The sequence below is a fragment of the Vidua chalybeata genome, chromosome 2, assembly GCF_026979565.1.
Source record: "Vidua chalybeata isolate OUT-0048 chromosome 2, bVidCha1 merged haplotype, whole genome shotgun sequence".
Taxonomy (NCBI): domain Eukaryota; kingdom Metazoa; phylum Chordata; class Aves; order Passeriformes; family Viduidae; genus Vidua; species Vidua chalybeata.
Genome location: NC_071531.1, coordinates 93465103 through 93484442, shown reverse-complemented (window position 1 = coordinate 93484442; position 19340 = coordinate 93465103). Strand labels below are relative to the sequence as shown.

Sequence of the window (19340 nt, the reverse complement as noted above, 5' to 3'; positions counted from 1 at the left end):
GTGGCAGTTGTGCTTTTCAGTGGAGAAACAGTAGCAAGAGGTCACTGGAGTAGTAAGACTCTATATATTGAAGTGTTCAATTTTCATTAATGTTTTCATTTGGTGTGACAAAGAATGATATCGTGTTCTTGTTTGTCTCATGAATTTTTGAACCCTTTGGTAACTTGCCAAAGTTTCTTTGGTTTGTTTATGAGAGATATTCTGGGAAGATTGAGATTAAAAGGAAGGATTATGGATTCCAGCAGGAAAATGCTAGCTTAACTTCTCTATCATTTGCCATCAGTTGTTTGTTCCAAAATAGAAAATGGATTAATCTGTAGTTTTTAAACAAACAGAGGTACATAGAAATAGAATAACTTGTACCATGAGCAAACTGAGCCAGAAAAAGATTCCATATCCTGAGGCTTAAATTGTTCCCTTCCAGACATCACAAGACTGGTGGAATATCACCCACATGGGGTTTGGTCAGGGGGTCTTTGTCACCTGGTGCCCTGTGCCTGACCTGACCATGCCTCCAGTCGATGGCTGGAACAGGAGTCAAGGAGGTGGGTGTGCACTGTTGGAACTGTTAAATACATGGATGTTTTCACAGTGGATGTTCATGTCAGAGGAGAAGTAGCTGAATACTTTGGGTTGGAATTGAAACCTCTTGAATGGGGTTTAATTTGATGATATGGTATTTGATTTGATGACAAAAATGACATTGCAGGCTGATTAGCTGGTACCAGCTACCAATGTAGGAAGATGAGGGAGATTTCTGTGAACTACGTGGCCCAGAGAGTACCAGTCTTGCAGGGTGCTCTCAGCACAGATCATTAATAACATCAAGAACATCTGGTAGCAGTATTTTCCTCTTAAATAATCAGATACTACAATATTGGGTAAGCAAATAAAAAATATTTTCACAAAATACTTAGGCCTACACCTGCTATCAATTTTTAGAAGCTACTTATTTATAATATTGCAATATGAACACTCTAGAGGCAGAATTTTGGCTTATGGTCCTGACTGGATGTCTGTATGAGTTTGTATCCTAAGCTATTATCCAGAAATGTCCAGGTTATTGATTAAATATTTATATGCTAAAGAAACAGATGTGAAGAGCTGTGTTTGCTTCCTGGGAGCATATATTTCACCATTTGGTGAAATATATTTTTTTTTTCCTTTTGTGCTTTAAGAAAGGAAAGACACATGCTAGCAAATTGTCCTGCCTTATTGTCTGTACCTTTATCTGGTTGCTGAATCCAACAAACTGTTTTTTTCCCATCAGATTTACTCCCTTTGTCTGTCCACTCTGCTACTCCAAAAATTGTTTCAGTCTTCCTCTCCTGCTTGTCATGACTGCAGCAGAAATGACCCAGAGCCCTGTGTGTTTGTGACCCAGCCGCTGTCTGCTGCCAGTTTATGTTGTCTTGCAGTCTAACACTCTAGTGTGTCAGCTTGTGTTAGTTCTATGGAATATAGAATGAGAGTAATGCAGACTTTGCCACGAAAGAAGACTCCTCATCAGTTTTGGGCTTATAAAAAGGCCTTGTACTGTCTCTGCAGGGCTTGCTCATTGAGATCTATGCTGGAATGGGGAGATACAGCTGGAGTTTTATGTTGGAGGTTTTTGTTTTGCTTTGTTTTAGTTCAGCATCTGAAATGAGTCAGGGAAATTCCTGAAGGCTGTTGGAGGGAGAGGATAGGTTTAGGCTGCTCTGAAGTTGGGATCTGCCATCTCAGACCAGGCTGATGCAATGGGTAACTGCTGCCCAAAGTGTGAAGTGCCCTTCCTCCCAGCCCTGCTCCAGACAGCAGCTCCAGCACTTGCTGGCTGACACAAAGGCTATCATTTAACTCACTAACCCCACAGCAAACAAATCAATACTTTCCTGCTGGACTGAGGCATTTAGATAAGCTGGTGTAAGGTCCAGCTCAGTGCCAAGGCTGGGGCAAAGGAGCAGATGAGGTTGTGCAGCTGAAGATATGAGGATAGGATGTGCCGGTTGTCCTGTCTGGGCAGCAGTCAGCTCTGATATCAGGGGCCATGTATTCTGCAACCAAACCTTCAGGTGGAGGACCCTTTTAAGCTTTTACAAATTTAGGATGTTAAAAGAATTAAAGCAAGAAAAGTATGTGGAAAGGAAGAAACATACCTTAGGGTTTTCAGTCGGCTCATGCTCATTGTCAGGCACAGGATACGGGGTAATGCAGACCCCACGTGAGTATTCCAGTGCTTCCACAATGTCTGCATGCAGGCATTGTAAAAGACAGGTGAGTTTTCCTGATTGATGGTGCTCCTGGCTTTGAGGGATAAGGTTGTCTTGCCTCACCACAAAATAATTCCCCTCTGGTTCTTGATTAAAGCAGACTTGCCAAGAATGATGTCCCAGAGTGGTTGTGAAACTGTTCAAGTGAACAACTGTAAATGTTGAAATGGATTTCATTCCTTCAAATGTCAGGGGGAAATAAAAAACTAGGAAAATTGAGACAATCCTACCAAAAAGATTTTAAAATCATAGGAAATCAAGGAAGAGCTAATATGATCATTTTGGTCCCTTTAGATTGGAAAGCAAACTGAGCATTACTGGCCAAATACAACTTAATCTGTTAGCCAGATGAACATGTTTCTGTATTCATGTTGTGTAAGGGTGTTTGTATTCCAGTGGGAGGGTGAGCCGTGTTCCTCTGTGAAAACACAGGGTTAATCTCAAGTTTTTGTGAGAGCTCCTTATTGCAGCATTGGCAGCACATGAGTATTTGTTCTGGAGATTAAGCAAGAGTTCCCAGTTTGAGAAATGTCAAGATCAGTGAAAACAGCATTATTTTGGTGCCTAGAAGTTCTCCTTAGACCAGGACTCACAGATGCCAGTGCAATTCAAATGTGTCTGTTCAAGCATTTATCTGCAGGGCTACAGCAAAGCAAAAGCTGACATGTTTTGAAGTACAGCAGTCAGTAACTCCCTGCAGGAATACTTCTTCCACAACAGCCCTGAAGGATGTGGTTTTAATGAGACAAATCTCTTGGTACCCCGTGTTATCGCTTCTCCTTTCCCTGACTGTGCTATTCCCAGCACTTCCCTTTGCCGGCTGTGATGCTTCTGAGTGAGGCAGTTCAGCTGTAACATCTAACGCATGAAGACATCCAAAAAGTTTTTGGTCTGGACTATGGAACTGAAACAAATTGTCCTAGAGCCCATGAGATCAGCAGGACATGGGCAAAAAAGTAGGAGTATACAGCTGGGACAGGTAGGACTGGTTTTTGGCTAAAATGAAAAAAATTAATCTGAAGGATACAAAGCAGACTAAAGCAGTTTTCCAGTATTGCCACAGAAAATATCATCCCATGGTCAAACTTCTTCCAGTTGCTATTTTGATACACAGATAACAGTGAAAAAACTTATCTGTCCTTTGACATTTAACCACTTATATTAAACAAAATGAAGTATGAAAAAGTGCACAGAACTGTGACCAGAAAACCTCACCTGCCTTTTACAGTGCTTATCAGGAAAACCTGGCTCAAAAAGTCATTCAAGCAGAGAGTCTAATTACCTGGGAGAGTAAGTGCTGCCCACAGCAATGTTGCTGGAGCTCTCAGGAAAGAGCAACAATTGGTTGTGCCAGTGCCTCACACTAACTCTGTAACATGAAAGCCTGTGAGGTCCTGAGTGCATGTAACAGGGGAACTAATTCACATTGTAACAAAAAAATTGAGATGTACCTGTACTATGGTGGTATTGGTTGAACAGCTGTTCATTATATAGGGTTTGTGACTTTGTTACTCTTATTATTTTTCAGCTTTGAGGTGGTAAGGTCCTTACTGCTTCTAGTTTTGACATCCAAGTTCCTATCTTCCTTTTCCACTCCTTGCATTCTTTTATTTTTCCTTTGCTTTCCAGTGCCTGCTTCCTCTCCATTCTTTTTAACTTTTTAAAAAATAACCGACAGTATTAGAAATTTTAGAAAAAATTAGAAACCAAGAGTATTAGAAACTTTAAAAAACATTGGACAGACTCTTTGCAGTCTGAGGGCTGGATTATCTGTTAAGTCTTTTTGCCGCCTGTGCTGTTGTGGAACTTCAGCAGACCCTCTTCTTTTTTTTTTCTATTTCAGAAACTTCTCGCTTTAATTCCACTATGGAAGGACTTCAGTTGGCCATCAAGGATTTTAAATGTGAGGGATAACCTGGAAGAAAGAAACCACTGTAGATTTTTTGGTGTACATCTTTGGCCACCTCCCCCCAACACTGCCCCCTGATATCAACCTCTCTGACCACGTAATAATGATCAAAATTGAGATAATTTTGTGTATGGCAAAAGGTCATTTTCTGAAGCCATTTGGGATTTACACTTTGTCAGTACATCCTCAAGTGTGGTATAAAGAGATTGAGAGTGGAGACTAGAGGCATCTGTCACGGGGTGTGAGCTTCAGGCTGTAGTATTTCATTAACTTGTATCAGGATCCAGGATATCACCACAGAAGCAGGCAGTGATGCTCACCTGCAGGGAATGGTATTTGTTATGCATCTTAGCTGCCTCCTTCTGCCTTCACCCTCAGTCATAATTGCACCCAGTCCCTTTACAACCTCAGATGGTAAAAATCTTCATCTGTCTTTCCTATTCACTCATCCAGAGGTGCACAACTTGCCTTCTTTTCACCTGAAACCAGGCTTTAGGCTTCTCCTCAGCTAGACTCATTGGGGAATTTGGGACTACAGAAAAAAGAACATTTCACTACAGAACTGATTCAAACATGCTGGAGGAAGGGTGTGTGTGGTTTGTGGTAGACTGAGAAGAAGTATAACTAGCACTGGTAAGCAGTGATTTGATGTTTCTGTTAGTGGTGTTGGAAATATTTATGTATGTAGAGATAAACAAATCATAATTAATTATAAAGAGCAACCTCTGTCAATTATGAGGCATGCATAAGGTTGGACACTTCCTTGTAGGGAGAGGGAGTGACAGCTGTCACCTCATTTAACAATAAAAGTGTGTGAAAAGATTAAGGAAAAGCAGGAAACTTGGTTGCGTCTACTTGTCAGAGGTAGTATTTCCCACTTGAGCAGCTTGCAGATCCTGAATATTTCTCCATTCATTCTTTCATATCCTGTTCCTCACCTTTCCCTGTATGTGCTTATACATCAGCTGAAGATCCAGAATTTGACTGAACTTGTGCTGAAGCTCCACCATGGTCAAATTTGCCAATGTGTCTCCACTTTCTACTTAAATACTGCATCTGTATGAAAACAGTTAACAATGTATGTATTTCTAAATTAATGTTGTACTGGAGAAATTGTCTGGCTGCATTGTTTGAATGCATCTCCCATGTACATGTGTGTGTCTTCCTTGGCTGGAAATGTCCTGTTCTACCAGCAGAACATTATATAAACTGTAAAGGGGAGGACGAAGGGAGCTCATACCCGCCATAACCACAGCTTCAGCCTTCTGTGTTGTACTAGTGGCACCAGACAAGTTAGTTTGATTTCAGAAAAATGTCACTCAAGGATTAATACTGTCTTCGTACTTCTATTTATTGAGCGAGAAATCTGAATGCCTCTATTTTCTGTTACTGAATCCTGGCCTTCCTCAAGAATGCTTGAAATAAAAAATAGTTTTCAAAATCTCACAGTACTCTTGTATGGGCAAGTCATGTTTCATCTCTTAGTAGAGTGTTGCCAGTTCAAGTTTAATTTGACCACCCCCCCCCCCAAGTATCTATGAAATTCAAAATTTCTGTCTCTTCCTTCCTGCTATATTTTCCCTACTTGCTTCAGTTAGCGTTGGTGTGCCATGTCCCTGTGTGTGAACACTCTCTTTAGCACTATTTGGAACCTCCGAACCTAAAGCTCCAGCATTGAGGTTTGGTGGTGGTGTGTGCTTGGGGCATACCTGGAGCTGGCTCCTAACCAAGCTGGGCACGATGCTGTGTGTAGCTCTGAGAAGGGAGGGTGTGATACCACTCCAACTATTTTTTGGTTTTATTGAAAACTGTCATTTCTTTGGTAAGCAAGTTAATGGAAATCAGGTTTTCTTTAGAGGACAGAAATCTTTAAAACTTCCTTTACTTTCTCTTATGATAATACGTTTGAAAAAGAAAATAATTAGGGTGGTGGAGCGTGGTGGAGCGTGACGCACAGGGTCATTTGTTCTGTGCTGGGCAATTCTTTAACTACAGCCCCTTGGCATGCTTGTTGCTTCTGTGGTTGAAGCAACCACATCTATCTCCGATAGCTCGTTGCTAGGGAAGGGATGGGCGGCGAAAAAGTCTCCGTGCATACCTGGTGTCCTGTGACCAGCCCCACTTCTCTTTGCGGCTTTGGTGGTTCATTCCCTTTCGGGCCTGCCTTGTAGTTCACAATACAGAGAAGCAGCACCTGGGAGTGGAACGCTGTCAGCGCTGCCTCGTGTTTTCCTGCCTTTGAGAATTTGGGGAATAATCCTGACTTTAAGTAATTGGAGATGGTATCTCGGGCCAAAGTTCCGGGTCTGCAGAGAGTGCCGTAGCTGAGCGCTTTGGCTGTGCAGCCGCAGACGCCCGTCTTTGCCCGTGTCTGTGCTCCCGGCAGCTTTCGATTTCGCGGGGCAAAGTCTCGGCCTCTCGGGCCATGGAGGGACGCGCGCTCCCGCCCGGCCCCGCCCGCGGGGGCAGAGGGGCGCGGGGCCGGGGTCGCGGCCGGGGCCGGGGCCGGGGCCGGGCTGCGGAGCGGCTGCCCCGGGCCCCCCATCCCGGCCCGGCCCCGACCCCACGCCCCGGCGGGGCCGGCGCCGCGGCCGTGGACGAGCGGCTGCTGCGGGCCCTGAGGGGGCTGAGCCTGGGAGCCCCGCGGGGCGGCGGCGGCGGGAGGCTGGTGCTGCTGCGGGGGCTGCCGGGCGCCGGCAAGAGCACCCTGGCCAGGTAAGCGTGTCCCGGCCCCCGGTGTCGGGGCAGGAGGAGCGGTCGGGGGCAAGAGGGGCAGTGCTTGGGAGCCCCTGTGCCCGCCCGGCACTCGCTGCAGACCCGCCGGGGCAGGGCTGGGCTGGGGTCGGGGGGAGCGGGAGCCCCGCGGGAGCCTTGGCCGTTGGCAGCCGCCCAGAACCCGCCCGGCCCCAGGCCCGCTCCAGGCTGCGCTGTTCCCGGCACCTGTGGCAGTGCCTGGGTGTCCTGCCCGTGGGATTGTGCGAGCTCCTGCTCCGAGCGAGCGGTACCTACAGGGATGCTTCTGGTGAGATGGACTGATCACCCCGACCTAGGCGGTACTTTTCTCAAAGGTACCAGATTGGTGGTGGCTTTATTTTTTCTTTCTTTCTTTTTTTTTTTTTTTTAAGTTTTATTTTTTGGTTGATTGCTTTAGTTTGGTTTGGTTTTGTTGGGTTGGGTTTTTTTTTTTATTATTTGGGTTTTTTTGTGTTTAATCACGATCACGGTAAAAAACTTCCCCTCTTTGGCTGAAAATTGGCAACTTTGACTTCTGTTTTTGTAATGTCCTTCACTCCTGGTCAGAGCTTTAGTGGTGTATAAAATGAGGAGACCACTTCACTCTCCAGCTTCTCAAAGGCTGATTGTAAATAGGTGGAAAAACACAGTGGGGAGTGCTGGGAAGCAGCACTGCAGTCGGTGTGACCGTGGGGCTGTAGTTTGATATCACAAAATTTCACAGTTTGGTATTGTGCAGCTCCCAGTGCCACCCACTCTCTATCAAAAGAGGAACACTCCCTGTCTTCTTCCTCTGCTGGGCTGAGGAACCTGTGCTGGGATCCTGGGCTGCCACAGGAAGGGCTCTGCTCTGAGAGGTGGCAGCACGAAGCTGTGTGATACACTGGGCTCATCTACAGTTTCCTCTTGTCAGTACAACACTTCCCTGTCCCACTGGGCCTTCTGCCTCACTGTACTTTGGCAAACAAAGTTCTTTTATAAATTGCCAAATGCTGTGTTTTGCTCACACCCAAAACACGCACCTCTCCCTTAAAGACGCCGTGTAAGTGTGGGCCTGCTCCTTCAGGGAGATTTGGGTCTTCTCATAGCACAGTAAGAACATAAAGGTTTGGGAGCATATTCTCAGGCAGTGCAAGTAACTGAACTTACCTGTACTTTTTAGGTCAAAACACAGGGTTAATTGTTAATAACATACTTACAAAACCAGTTGCAAGTATTGTTGTAGTAGTCCTCTGTGAGATGGAGGTTTGAATATCTTACTGTTTCTAGCCCCTGTTAATCACATCATCGTATTTATCTGTTCAGCCACACACAGATCAAAAGGCAGCATTTAGTACCTCTCTTTAACCCTGTCCAGATTGTGAAGGGCTGTACCAAGAGAATTCTTTTGCTGTTCTCATGCTGCATACTTTTGGTATTGGTAAATGCTGTGTGCTGCACAAGGGAAAGTTTGCAAAAAATGACTGCAACAGATCTCAAGGCAAGATCCCACTGGAGGAGGAAGGAGGTTGTTTATTTGCAAAAGCACTCTGGAAACTCATTTTATAAGTCCAAGTTTATTTTCTCAGATTTTTTTCACTCCCAATACCACAACTTAATACTTGCAAGTGTCAAGATGAATGTGCACAGGTGATCTGCCCAAAATCAGAGCAGACAAGGACAGTCAGCTGTCCCATCCTCACTTGCTCTGCTGGGTTGCTCTCAGTTGGTGCTGACAGGGTGGGTTTTGCCCAGGTCTGCTCTGCCATTTCCAGCCAACAGCTCCTATACTACCATTTTTTTACCTGTGAATTTTGCTTACTTGCTGCTTTATGAATCTTATGTGAGTTTCCCCCCCCCCCTTATATTAATTTTCCCATGTTGGGTGTCTTCATTCTCTGCCCCTCTTGGAACAAGGAGAAGGAAGCAGATGTGGAGAGGCTGGTGTGACCTCCTCCTGCTCTCAGAGCATGGGTTTTCCTGTGGTGGGTCACCAGTGCTGGGCCTCAGCTGAGTGCTGGCCTTGGGGGCTGTAAAAAGGACCTGTCCCAGTTTTATTGCTGTTAATGATCTTGGCGCTCAGTGGGTACCATTGTTTTAACCTTTGCTCTGTTCTTTCTTCTGGTGTTTTCACACACATCTACATTAATTCTTTCTGTAGATCAGCCAGTATTTCTGTGTTTCTGTCACAAACTCTACATCTTTAGAGTGCTCATGAGTCACAAACCATGAATGTTATCACTGGTGATACTGCAACCCAGTGATAACTCCAGTCAAAAGGCCCCTTTTCTATTCATCACACAGTCTGAGGAGCAACCTTGGATCCATGGCTTGTTTCCCTGACCTTTCAATGTCTCTCAGCAGAGTTTGGATACAGCTTTATAAGCTTGTTTGTAAGTTATGGCATTTTTGTTAAAATTATTTCCTCATCCTGGTTGCTCCCAGCTCAGAGCAGCCCTACATTGGCATGGATCAGTTCAGATCTGGTTTTTGGTTTCTGGTAAAGGCAGCGAAGGACCCACGTGTGACATATTGAGTAGTCAAGCCAGGATGAGGAGTTGCTCTGCTCACCACCAAGCTTCACACCTTTCCAGCAGCTTCGCTGTTAAGGATGAGCTTCCCTGAACCACGTATTTTAGGTGGCCCCCTGCCTTTAACCATTCACCAAATGGCACGGAAGTGTGAAGGAGAAGGGGCAGCTGGGAGTCACATCTCCATCAGCCTCCTTCAGGCGTGCTGGACACGCTCCTCCTGAACACATGGTCCTTGACTTCACAGTGCAGGTTTTGTGATCACACTGAGGCAACTGCTAAGAAAAAGGTTATCTGGGGTACAGTGGCAGCTATACTTCTGAAAATGCCTCCAAAATTTAAGTGAGCCACGTACAAGCTCATATCTGCTTCCCCAGCAAACTCTGCATTGCACAGTAGTTGCATTTACAGCTCTTCAGCAGCACGTTGTTGTGCTGCACAGCTCAGCTTACACCTGACCCTTTATCCAACAGTTTAACTAAAGCACTATGGGCTGGGCATGATCAAACTTGTAACCTTTCAGCCACAGCTGTTGATTTATTACTCAAAATGAGCTTGTTCTTGTACTCCCTTGTGAAGCACAGAGCAAGTAATCTTTCAGAACAGGAGGGGAAGAAATGGCACTCAGGCATCACTGCTTGGCACAATCTGTGTCTTCTCCAGTTCTCTCTGCTGCTGTTGCCCGGTTTATCCCAGCACCTCCAGTCCTGGGCCAGCTGTTCCCAGCGTTCCCAGCACCGGACCTGCTGCAGAACTGTAGCTCTGACGGGTTCATGGATTTCAGCTCTGCAGCTCCTGCCTCCACGCAGCACTGCACTGTAAACATTTACCTTTGCATGAAACCACTTCAGGTGAGTCTCCCGAGAGCCTTGATCAAATAGGACACAAGCCTCTCGGCCAGGCAAAACCCTCGGGGCACCAGGAGTTGTTCAAACGCAACAGGCAGTGGCAAGCGCTGGGCACGTGCTCCAGATCTCGGAGTCCTGCTTTCCTGCTGGATCAAAAGGCTTTTCATTTTAGACACCTTTGAAATACCAAGGGACACTTAACATTTGGAAGAGTGGCCAGGGCAAGTGGTTGCGTGTAGTGGCAGTACATACATGTTCTGGTCTCTGATATTCCATTCTGTGGCCTGCTGAGCACTGAAAATGTTTATTCCAATCTGCTATCAGAAATTAATTTATTTTCAAGTTTTCTGATAGAAAAGTATGATAACCTATGGATACAAAATGCATTATGCTCTATCCTTGGCTAAAGAAAGGTTTGCTGCTCTTTCAGAAATTACAGAGGATAGGAAAGTAAGAGAGCGGGGGATTCTCTGCTTAAAATAAATCTCCTTAAACAGTTTTCTCCTCACCTCTCTACAAGGTGAAGGAGGTACCATGTCCACTGCAAGATGAAGACATGTAGCACTGTGCAATTATGTGTCCAAAGGAAATTAATACTGAACATTTCACAGATGCTGCCTGTTACAATGCAGTGCTTCCAGTTCAGTGGCTTCTTTAAAAAATGTGAACATAACTCCTGTGTGTCCTTTGATCTTGCAAAGAGATTGCATTTTTCTTTTCCTCCTTAGTAAGCTTTACACTTACTGATCTATCATCAGTGGGTAATTATCTTTTTTCAGGGCAGTTCAAGATTTATTCATAAATAACTGTGGTCTCAAGCCCTCCCAATTTTGCATAGCTGGTGTGTATTTTTCTAAAATACAGGCATTTTTCTAAAATACAGGCATTTTAATTGCCTACAGTCATTAAGAGCCTGATGTGATTATGCAGGACTTTTCTTCTAAACCAACCTTAGGTCCTGTGAAGATTGTGGAAAGCTCATTTTGTAAAGAACACATGATTCTTGGTGCCCTTTGGAATGATAAGGGAGAGAAGAAATAGGAGTTTTATCAGCTTTGTGGGCAATATGGAAGGTATTACAGAAAACAGATGTAAACTTCAGTGACAGTTTGGTTGTTTTTGAAAGCTAAAAGTTAAAACCAGCAAAATAAACAGAAGGTTTATTTTTCCCACTTCATGTTTTCTTATGTTGCTGTTTGCAGGAGCTCATTTGGTATGAATATAGCAATGTTACAGTAATTAATAGCTCTCAGCCCATTTTGTCCCATATTTTTTCCTCCTTTGAAACACAAGTTTTATCTACTTTAATTATTGATGTGAGGACCATAGACTGAGCTTACAGATACTCACCTACAGTTTAGATTGCTTAAGGGTTAATATCAAAGCTCTCAGTGTTGAAAATTCAGTAAGATATGTGCTAAGAAAATGGATTTTAAAATTTGCACTCGTTAAGAACATTTTAAAAAGAAATACTGAGCAAGAAAAAAAGTTAGTCTTGAGGTCTTTTGTTAATGTGCATATTTTATGTGCCTATTAGTAGCTAAAGGGACAACACATACTTTAGCAGTCAATTTTTTAGAGAAGGAATTGCAATAAGTAAAGCAGTGGGAAAGGTGAGGTGCTGAATGATAGGGAGACCTGAATATATCAGGTTATCCACAGCAGTAACCAGATAAGCATTAGGTGTTGCTGAGCTTTTCATTATAAGAATTTTTCGCCTGAGGCCAAAATTGAAGCAACAATATTTTACTGTTTGTTAACAGTTTAAAACATGACTTTTCTTAGATCAGGTTTTTTTTTTGTTTGTTTTTTTTTTTTTTTTTTTTTTTTGTGAATCAGCAGTAATTTTGTGAATAAAACATCCATTTGGGGCTAGAAGATAAGGACAGGTAGGTGCTGAAAGATGCATTCCAGGGGGTACAGCCCAGTCCTGGCTCCATCAACACTGAGTCACTGATGGAGCTCACTGGGGTGGACCCCACCACAAAATCATATTAATTAATCAGCAGATGGTAGAAGTTACAGTGGAGACAGAGTCAGAAGCTGACCTTTATTCAGCTAAACGCACCCTGCAATTCTTAGTGAAGAGCTGCTGCTTGCAGGCAGATTAGGGTACAGTTGGTAAGTAAATGGTTGGAACAGAGCTGGGTGACAGAATCAAGGTTTTTCTGTCTGTGTGCCTGTTCTTCTGCTGATAACCTGGAGACACCTTTTCCCTTGCTCTTGCCCATGTAGATAAGACACTGAGAAATGGTTATTTTGCAACTTGTGGGGATAGAAGGAGAAATGTTTTAGTAGGAAAGCTGAAATGAGTCACAGGGGCTGGAGACCATGTGTGGTGTGAGACAGCAGGGCAGCAGCATTCATTCTTATGAGAGACACAGGGTTTCTTGATTGACCTTTCTTTTCCCAAGACATTCTGGGAGATAGATGGATGATGCCATGGGCTCTCCCTGACTTCTTGCAGAGACCCTGTCCTCCCTCAACTCTTCTCTGATTGCTAAAAAAAAAAAAAAAAAAATAGGACAATTCTGTCCATGGACACAAAAAATTCTGCATTATACACAAATGGGAACACAATCATACATTAAGGTTTTGTTTGGTGTTTGTTTGGTGTTTTTTTTTGTTTTTTTTTGTTTTTTTTTGTGGTCTATAAGGACTTGCAGAGGAATGCTTCATATTTAAACCTGCACACAAGGCAGCAGTTCCTTCCACCTCCAAGAGCCAGTGGCTGCCTGTGAGGCAGCTGGTCAGTGTCCAGCAGGACACACATTTGCTCCCCATGGCACCCCTGGCCTGCAGGAGCACTGCTGGGGACACACACCTGTGTGAAGGGAAGTGGGATTGCCCGGTGCCACTCACCACAGCAGTCTGCTTTAGAGATCTGCAAATTTATCTATAAAATATTTTTTATAAACTCAGATTTGTCTATGAAATTAGTTCAAAAGCTGAAAATATAAAAATTACTCAACTCTAGAGGGGGAGGTTTAAGTGGAACAGGGACAAGTGATAAGAACTATAAAATTACATAAAATAACACAAAATATTGACTTATCACTCAGATACTTGTTTGCAAATTAAAATTTTTAAAAAGTGCTACCTACTTTAGAGCCAGAAAAGCCCCTCAAACCAAACTGATGGTTCTCTGGACCATCTTTACTAAATGATAAATCCTTCCTCCTGGTTATCTTCAGAAATCTGTGTAGCAACATTCTCATCATCAAATTGTCTTCTGACACCAACTTCCATGCCTGGATAAGCAGGTTTGGGTTACTGTTTTTTTTTTTCTTCTCTTTACAGTCCTGCTTTCTCAGATAACTCAGAAGGAGAGCTGAATATATTAATAAAATTAAAGACTCAGATGTTGGTAGTCCAGTGTAGATTTCTCTGCTGAATTAAAGAAATCAAGGCCACGCCTTCAAGCTCCATTCCTTTCTTCCTACGTGTCCATCTACTGCTTGCAATACTTCAGATCCTTTAAATTAGGATTTTTCAAATGAAGCACTTTGTGTATTTGCAGAGCACTCAAATAGCTCATGATTTAATGGTCTCTTTTAAAGGGTGTTGCTTTCAGCTACTAATGAAGTAACTTGCAGTTACTAATTACAGCTACTAATCCTTCTTTCATTTTTTTTTTCATTCCTGCAGACAGCTGAAACATGACCACCCCAGTGCTGTAGTCCTTAGTACTGATGACTTCTTTGTTGAAAATGGTGTTTACGTCTTTGAGCCTGACTTCCTGGAGGATGCACACAAGTGGAACCAGAAAAGAGGTGACTGAACTTGATCCAGGGGCTGTGCAAAATAGTTTTGCATTTCAGGCTGTCTTTAAACTTAGCCCCCAGAATAAAATACCTCAAGGTGGTGTCTTACTGTAGTTCATGGGGTGTTGGCTAAAAAATACATTTACCATTTCTGATTGATTTCTTCTGACTTGTAAAAGGGAAATTTGTAAATGAGAACATTTTGGATGTTGGTTAATATTGTTTTAGAGGAAGCACTGCTGAATATTGCCCTTCAGGCACCAGCCCAGCAGCTGCTCCTTGCAGTATAGGCACCGCAGCCTTCACCTCTAACTTCTTAGGTGTCTGTCCTGACCTGGAAGGGGGTGGGAATGTAATGACAGACAGGAAGAAAACTTGCAGGCTGAGTACAAGATTGAGAATTAAACAACCCAGGTCTCTACTCCACGTACCATGCTTTTGTGGCTGTGCTCTGAAGGAATTGGTAGCGATGGCAAGCATACTTCTGAGGTGATGTAACAGGGATCTCCTGCAAATGACAGTAATTTTTGGCTCTTCTAAGTATGTTCTATAAGAGCTTCAGATCAGCCAGAGGCTGCACCACCTCCTCCAGGAGAGCTGCTGGGCAATGACCTCAGCTCCCATTTGGGTGGTAGCTGCAAACCCAGGTCTGGTGGGGAGCCAAGCGTGGGAGCAGTGGACAAAGAAAGGACACTGTAGGGCTAGTAAGGCCTGGCTTTGTTATTTAATATATTTTAGCTTTACTTAATGTGTTACATTGCAGCACGCAAAGCAATGAAGAATGGGAAAAGCCCGGTTATTATTGATAATACCAACATCCATGCTTGGGAAATGAAGCCATATGTGATGATGGTAGGGAAAACTCTGATTTATTGCTTTTATATGCCTAGCTATGACATTTACGGGTTGATCTGACTGAAAAGGTTCTTTACATGGCTAAAAATATTCAGTTTTCCCATAGTTCTCTAATTATAGTTAAGGGTGGATATTGTGATGAAGTAGGGGCAGAGGTGCCAATGTAGTTGTTTAGCTGGTCAGCTTTGTAACTCATTGAAGGCAAAATGACTTGAAAAGATTAATGGCCTTTGAACCTGCCCTGCTACTTCTTGGTGACGAGGGCATCATACCCTTCCCCAGTATTGACATGAATTGAACAGTTCCCAAACTATTTGTTGACAAATATATCAAGATACGATTTATAATTGTAGTTCATGACTTGTGAAAAACACACCATACAGAGTCTTTGAAGATGCACTGGTGTCTCTTGTCAGGAGTTCTGGCAGAGGTGGCAATTCTTTTAGTGCAGTTTCATAATGTCACCTTTGTGTCCTTTAGGCACATGAAAACAGATATGAAGTTACATTCCAAGAACCAGACACACCCTGGAAGTTCAACGTTCAAGAACTGACAAGGTACATAGTTTTTTCTTTGCTGGAAACAGACAGATTCTCTCATTTTGTTGACATGCTCTCAGGTCAGCCTTCTTCCTCTTCATATAAGGAAGAATGTAGCCTGGTAAATGACAACAGAAGGATTGTTTGGAAAATTTCCATTACTGAGTACCTGGTCTGTAGTGAATTCAGCCCCGAAAGAGCCTGAAGTGAGTCAGGCAGTAGAAAAGGCAACAAGCCCTGAAGCATGTTTTTGTGCTGCAGGCTTGATGGGGCAGGAGCCCTGATTTACATTTTGAGCAGCAATCTCTTTTGTTTGGGCACAAACTCGAATCTAAGCACTACAGCCAATATTCAGACTTCTGTCCTGAAGAATCTAACTATAACAGATGCTGTTCTGCTGCAGCATGGAGGGATGGTGGGTAAGAAAGGGGGTTCTAGGGGATCTTTATAAAGATGTTAACACACACACACAAAGGATATAAACACTCTGCACAGTGTGGTAGGATATAGAGGCAGCTGAATGTGGCTCTAAGAATGTTACCTTGACCAGTGATTGCAGGGTTAATGGCTGTAGTCACTGAAAAATTTAGTGCAGGCTTTCTAGCCTTTAGCCAGCCTGATGTGAAATGAGTTACAGGGAGCTGTGCTCTCCCAGCCACCAAATCCAGAAGATAACATATGCTTAGAGCAAGAAAACAAGGCATGGGCACTTCATTGCAATGGATGGATTTGTCTTCTACCAGCCAGGAGCTCTAGTCAAAAATTAGTGCTGCTCCTGTCTGTATGTGATGGACTCAAATGGCAGAGGGCCGAGGCCCAGAGCACTTGTGGCTGCAGAGGGAGGCAGGACCTGGCAGATGATGGCTCAGGCTTCGGGACAGGTGAGGACACCACCAGCCTGAGCTGTCAACCAGCTCTGGCCTCAGCAGCACCAGCCATTGGTAGGGGAGCACTGCAGGGGCACAGTCTGATCATTCGTTGTAGGCAGAGTAACTTGCAATTTGTTTTATTACATATTTGACACATGTTGACTTTTCACAGCAGCACTGTAAAGCTAATTCGCATACACTTACTGGGGCACAGGCTGCACCTTAATGGCAATAAATGGCGAACCCAAAGATACTCGGGGTTTCTGAAGCCACAAACAGAAATTCCTGGTGGCCTTTGGGAAGACAATTCCTGCTAAGCTGTGGAGGGATCATGGTTGGTGCTACTCTGGCTGTTCTATCCAGAAAGCCCTGCATGTTTGAGCATTGTGTTTCCCTCCCTCTCAAACTTGTAATTTACAAGTCTACCCTGGAGCCTGAGCCACATCACGAGTGACGTTTCCCTGCTTGCTCTCAAGGCAACAGTGGTTTGTGACCTCCATCCTTGCTGCTGCGTCAGTGTCTGGGCTGGCTGCAGCCTTTGGCCGCCCATCTCCAGCTAGACAAAAGCTCACTGAGGCCAACAAGCTGTTAGTGCTAAACACAGCAACACTTGTATAAAATAAAACACCACACAGGTCTTCTACACAACTCTTATTGTGGACATTTGTTAACTTCCCATGTCTCGTTTGCCTCCCAGAAATAACGGTGTTAACGTTTTTCAGCAGTCATAATAATATTCCTAAAAAATAGGGGTAATTTGTAAAAATAGGCCAGAAAGAGATCAGTGGAGACCTGAACCATTATGCTGAACCTATCAGGGACTTCAGCAAACTGAAGATAACCTGTCATACACAGGCAGCTAAATACTTGTATTTTCTGTTATTTTTTACTCTACAGAAGAAATATTCATCATGTCCCTCGGGAAAAGATACAACGGATGAAAGAACAATATGAGCACAATGTTACCTTCCACAGTGTTCTCCGGGCTGAAAAACCAAGCAGGGATGAGGGAAGCTACAGTGGAGCAAGTGCAGCTTATGGGACAGGTCTCCATCCCACCCACCTTTCTGCCATCCCAAGGAGGAGGCCTGGCACGGCACGTATGAATGTGACATTTAACTGAAGATGTGCATTCCTCGGTGTTTTAATTATCAGGGTACAAGAGTCTCTAGTTTTACATTTTTTTCTAAACTGTTTTTTATTCTTGTGTTTTTCTACTACATTTCTAAATTACTTATATTTCTTACAAATCTTTAAATGACATTGGACCATGATCTCACAGCTCTACACAAGCACTGTAAGAGCACTGTACCCAGTACAAACTGTACTCCATCTCATCTCTCTTCTTCCATGAAAATCCATCCAGGTATATGTGAAATGCACTGGGCTCTACCACATGCCACATTTCAGTTATTTTTTTCTGCATCATAGTCTGACACTAGCAATGAACATTCCTAACTCATTTCTGTCTTAAGGCCATTGTGGCCAATTCTTTCCCCACACAATTGGCATTTATTGCCATTTTAATGCTTTATATCTGACTGTATAAACTTTTTGTATCTACTACCTTGCCTACAGCACTATTGGAACTTTCAGAGGCAAAGTGAATGATGGCAAAAGTAGCTCAACAGATGGCAGCAATATCTGATGCTGTTCCCTCTCTCCACTGACTGGATTCATGCTTCTCTTACCTCACACACAAACAGCTTCTCCAGCCTGCAAGCAAAACACTTCAACAGAGCAAACTTAGCTCTTCATCCTGCCAAGACATAGGAGTTCACTGGTCCCAAGATGCAGAGGCTCCTAAAATGAAACATTAGTGTTAGGCTTGCGTGTGTCAACTCCTAAGTGGGAACAGGGCTACAGGAGCAGCTTTCAACAGCTGAAGCAGAAACACAGACCCAAGAGCTATTTAATAGTAACTCTGCATGGCATTTTGCTGTGAATCAAATGATCATAGTATTCTTCAAACCTCTCTTAGTGCTATATGGAAAGTCTGAGGAGAAAAGTACAAGAACTGTGCCAGAATAGCAGAGCAATATTTCGGAATTAAAGTGTTCTGTTTGGTGAAGAGAACTCTTTATTATGCTCTGTGCCACTTTGGACAACCAAACAACTATTCTAATGTTGCAGAGGGTAACAAAACGGATGGCTTTAGAATGAAACCAAGATCCTGCTGTAATATAAGAACACAGAATCAATGGCTTACAAAATGTCATCAAACCCTCAGCCACACTGATGCTATTGTACAATACATCTTTGTTACAAGTGTTTACCTACTAAACATCAAACTATTTTGCAAATGAAGTGTTATTTAATGAGTCTGTTTTTGTAATAGAACTTTATTAAATACAATGAAGTTTTAATGTACAAAGTGTAAAAATAATTCTAATTTGAAATATATACAACACTGTACATGTGCATTAGCAGCATTTTCGGGATTTTGGTCTTTGTAGCATTCTGTGGGCTGGTGATGCGTCCTCAGGTTCCTTTGGGTTCTTCTGAAGAACCTCTGCTACTTCAGAACTGCTTTTGATGAGTTATTTGCTTCCCCAGTAGACCTGGAACTCTATCTGATGATCTTTCATCCAGAAAAAGTAGTAGCTGTTGCTTTGCTGTTTTCATTTACGTAATCCATCTTCTTTTCTTCTGGTAAATTATTCATGAGTGCTTGTGTATTAATCATTGCCAGTTCTTCATCAGCAACCAGGTCACTGTCAGGAAGATGGACAGTTTCTCTCACTTTTCTGCAAGGATTGACAAGGCCAATATTCTGATCTGTCTCTTTAGGTGACTTGCTGTGCTGTAAACCCAAACTCCGTGGAGGCTGAAATGCTCTTTTAACAGATGGAGAAATTACTGAACATATTGGTGTCAGTGGTGGAGGGGCAGGTATGCAACTGAGGAAGTCCATAGCTTTTCTCTTTTTGCTGGTTTTGAGATGGTCTTCATTAACTGTAGCAGGTGAAGGTGTTTTTGCTGACCCTGGTGTAACAAGTTCCATATTTGGTGTGCTAGTTGACAAAGGGCTTGGATGCTTCATTTCAATTCTAGAAGAGAT

The 19340-nt window shown here is 43.4% G+C and overlaps 2 protein-coding genes across 6 annotated transcripts in view; one reads left to right on the top strand and one right to left on the bottom strand.

Annotated features, from left to right (window-relative positions):
- Positions 1 to 18645, top strand: part of N4BP2L1 (NEDD4 binding protein 2 like 1) — a 24966-nt gene extending 6321 nt beyond the window's left edge. The window contains exons 1-5 of one of the 5 annotated variants that reach the window (XM_053932809.1): positions 6587 to 6876; positions 13901 to 14025; positions 14780 to 14868; positions 15352 to 15428; positions 17177 to 18645. In XM_053932809.1, the coding sequence (XP_053788784.1) occupies positions 6587 to 6876; positions 13901 to 14025; positions 14780 to 14868; positions 15352 to 15428; positions 17177 to 17402 (807 nt within the window). In that variant the 3' untranslated portion in view covers positions 17403 to 18645. Of the gene's footprint in view, positions 1 to 424; positions 743 to 4095; positions 5608 to 6586; positions 6877 to 13900; positions 14026 to 14779; positions 14869 to 15351; positions 15429 to 17176 lie in introns of those variants that run through there. The other 4 variants (XR_008428781.1, XM_053932794.1, XM_053932803.1 and 1 more) reach the window with 4 other exon arrangements.
- The window catches only part of BRCA2 (BRCA2 DNA repair associated), a 35246-nt gene continuing 34507 nt past the window's right edge, over positions 18602 to 19340 (bottom strand). The window contains exon 28 of the mRNA XM_053932752.1: positions 18602 to 19340. Within this exon, the coding sequence (XP_053788727.1) occupies positions 18864 to 19340 (477 nt within the window). The 3' untranslated portion in view covers positions 18602 to 18863.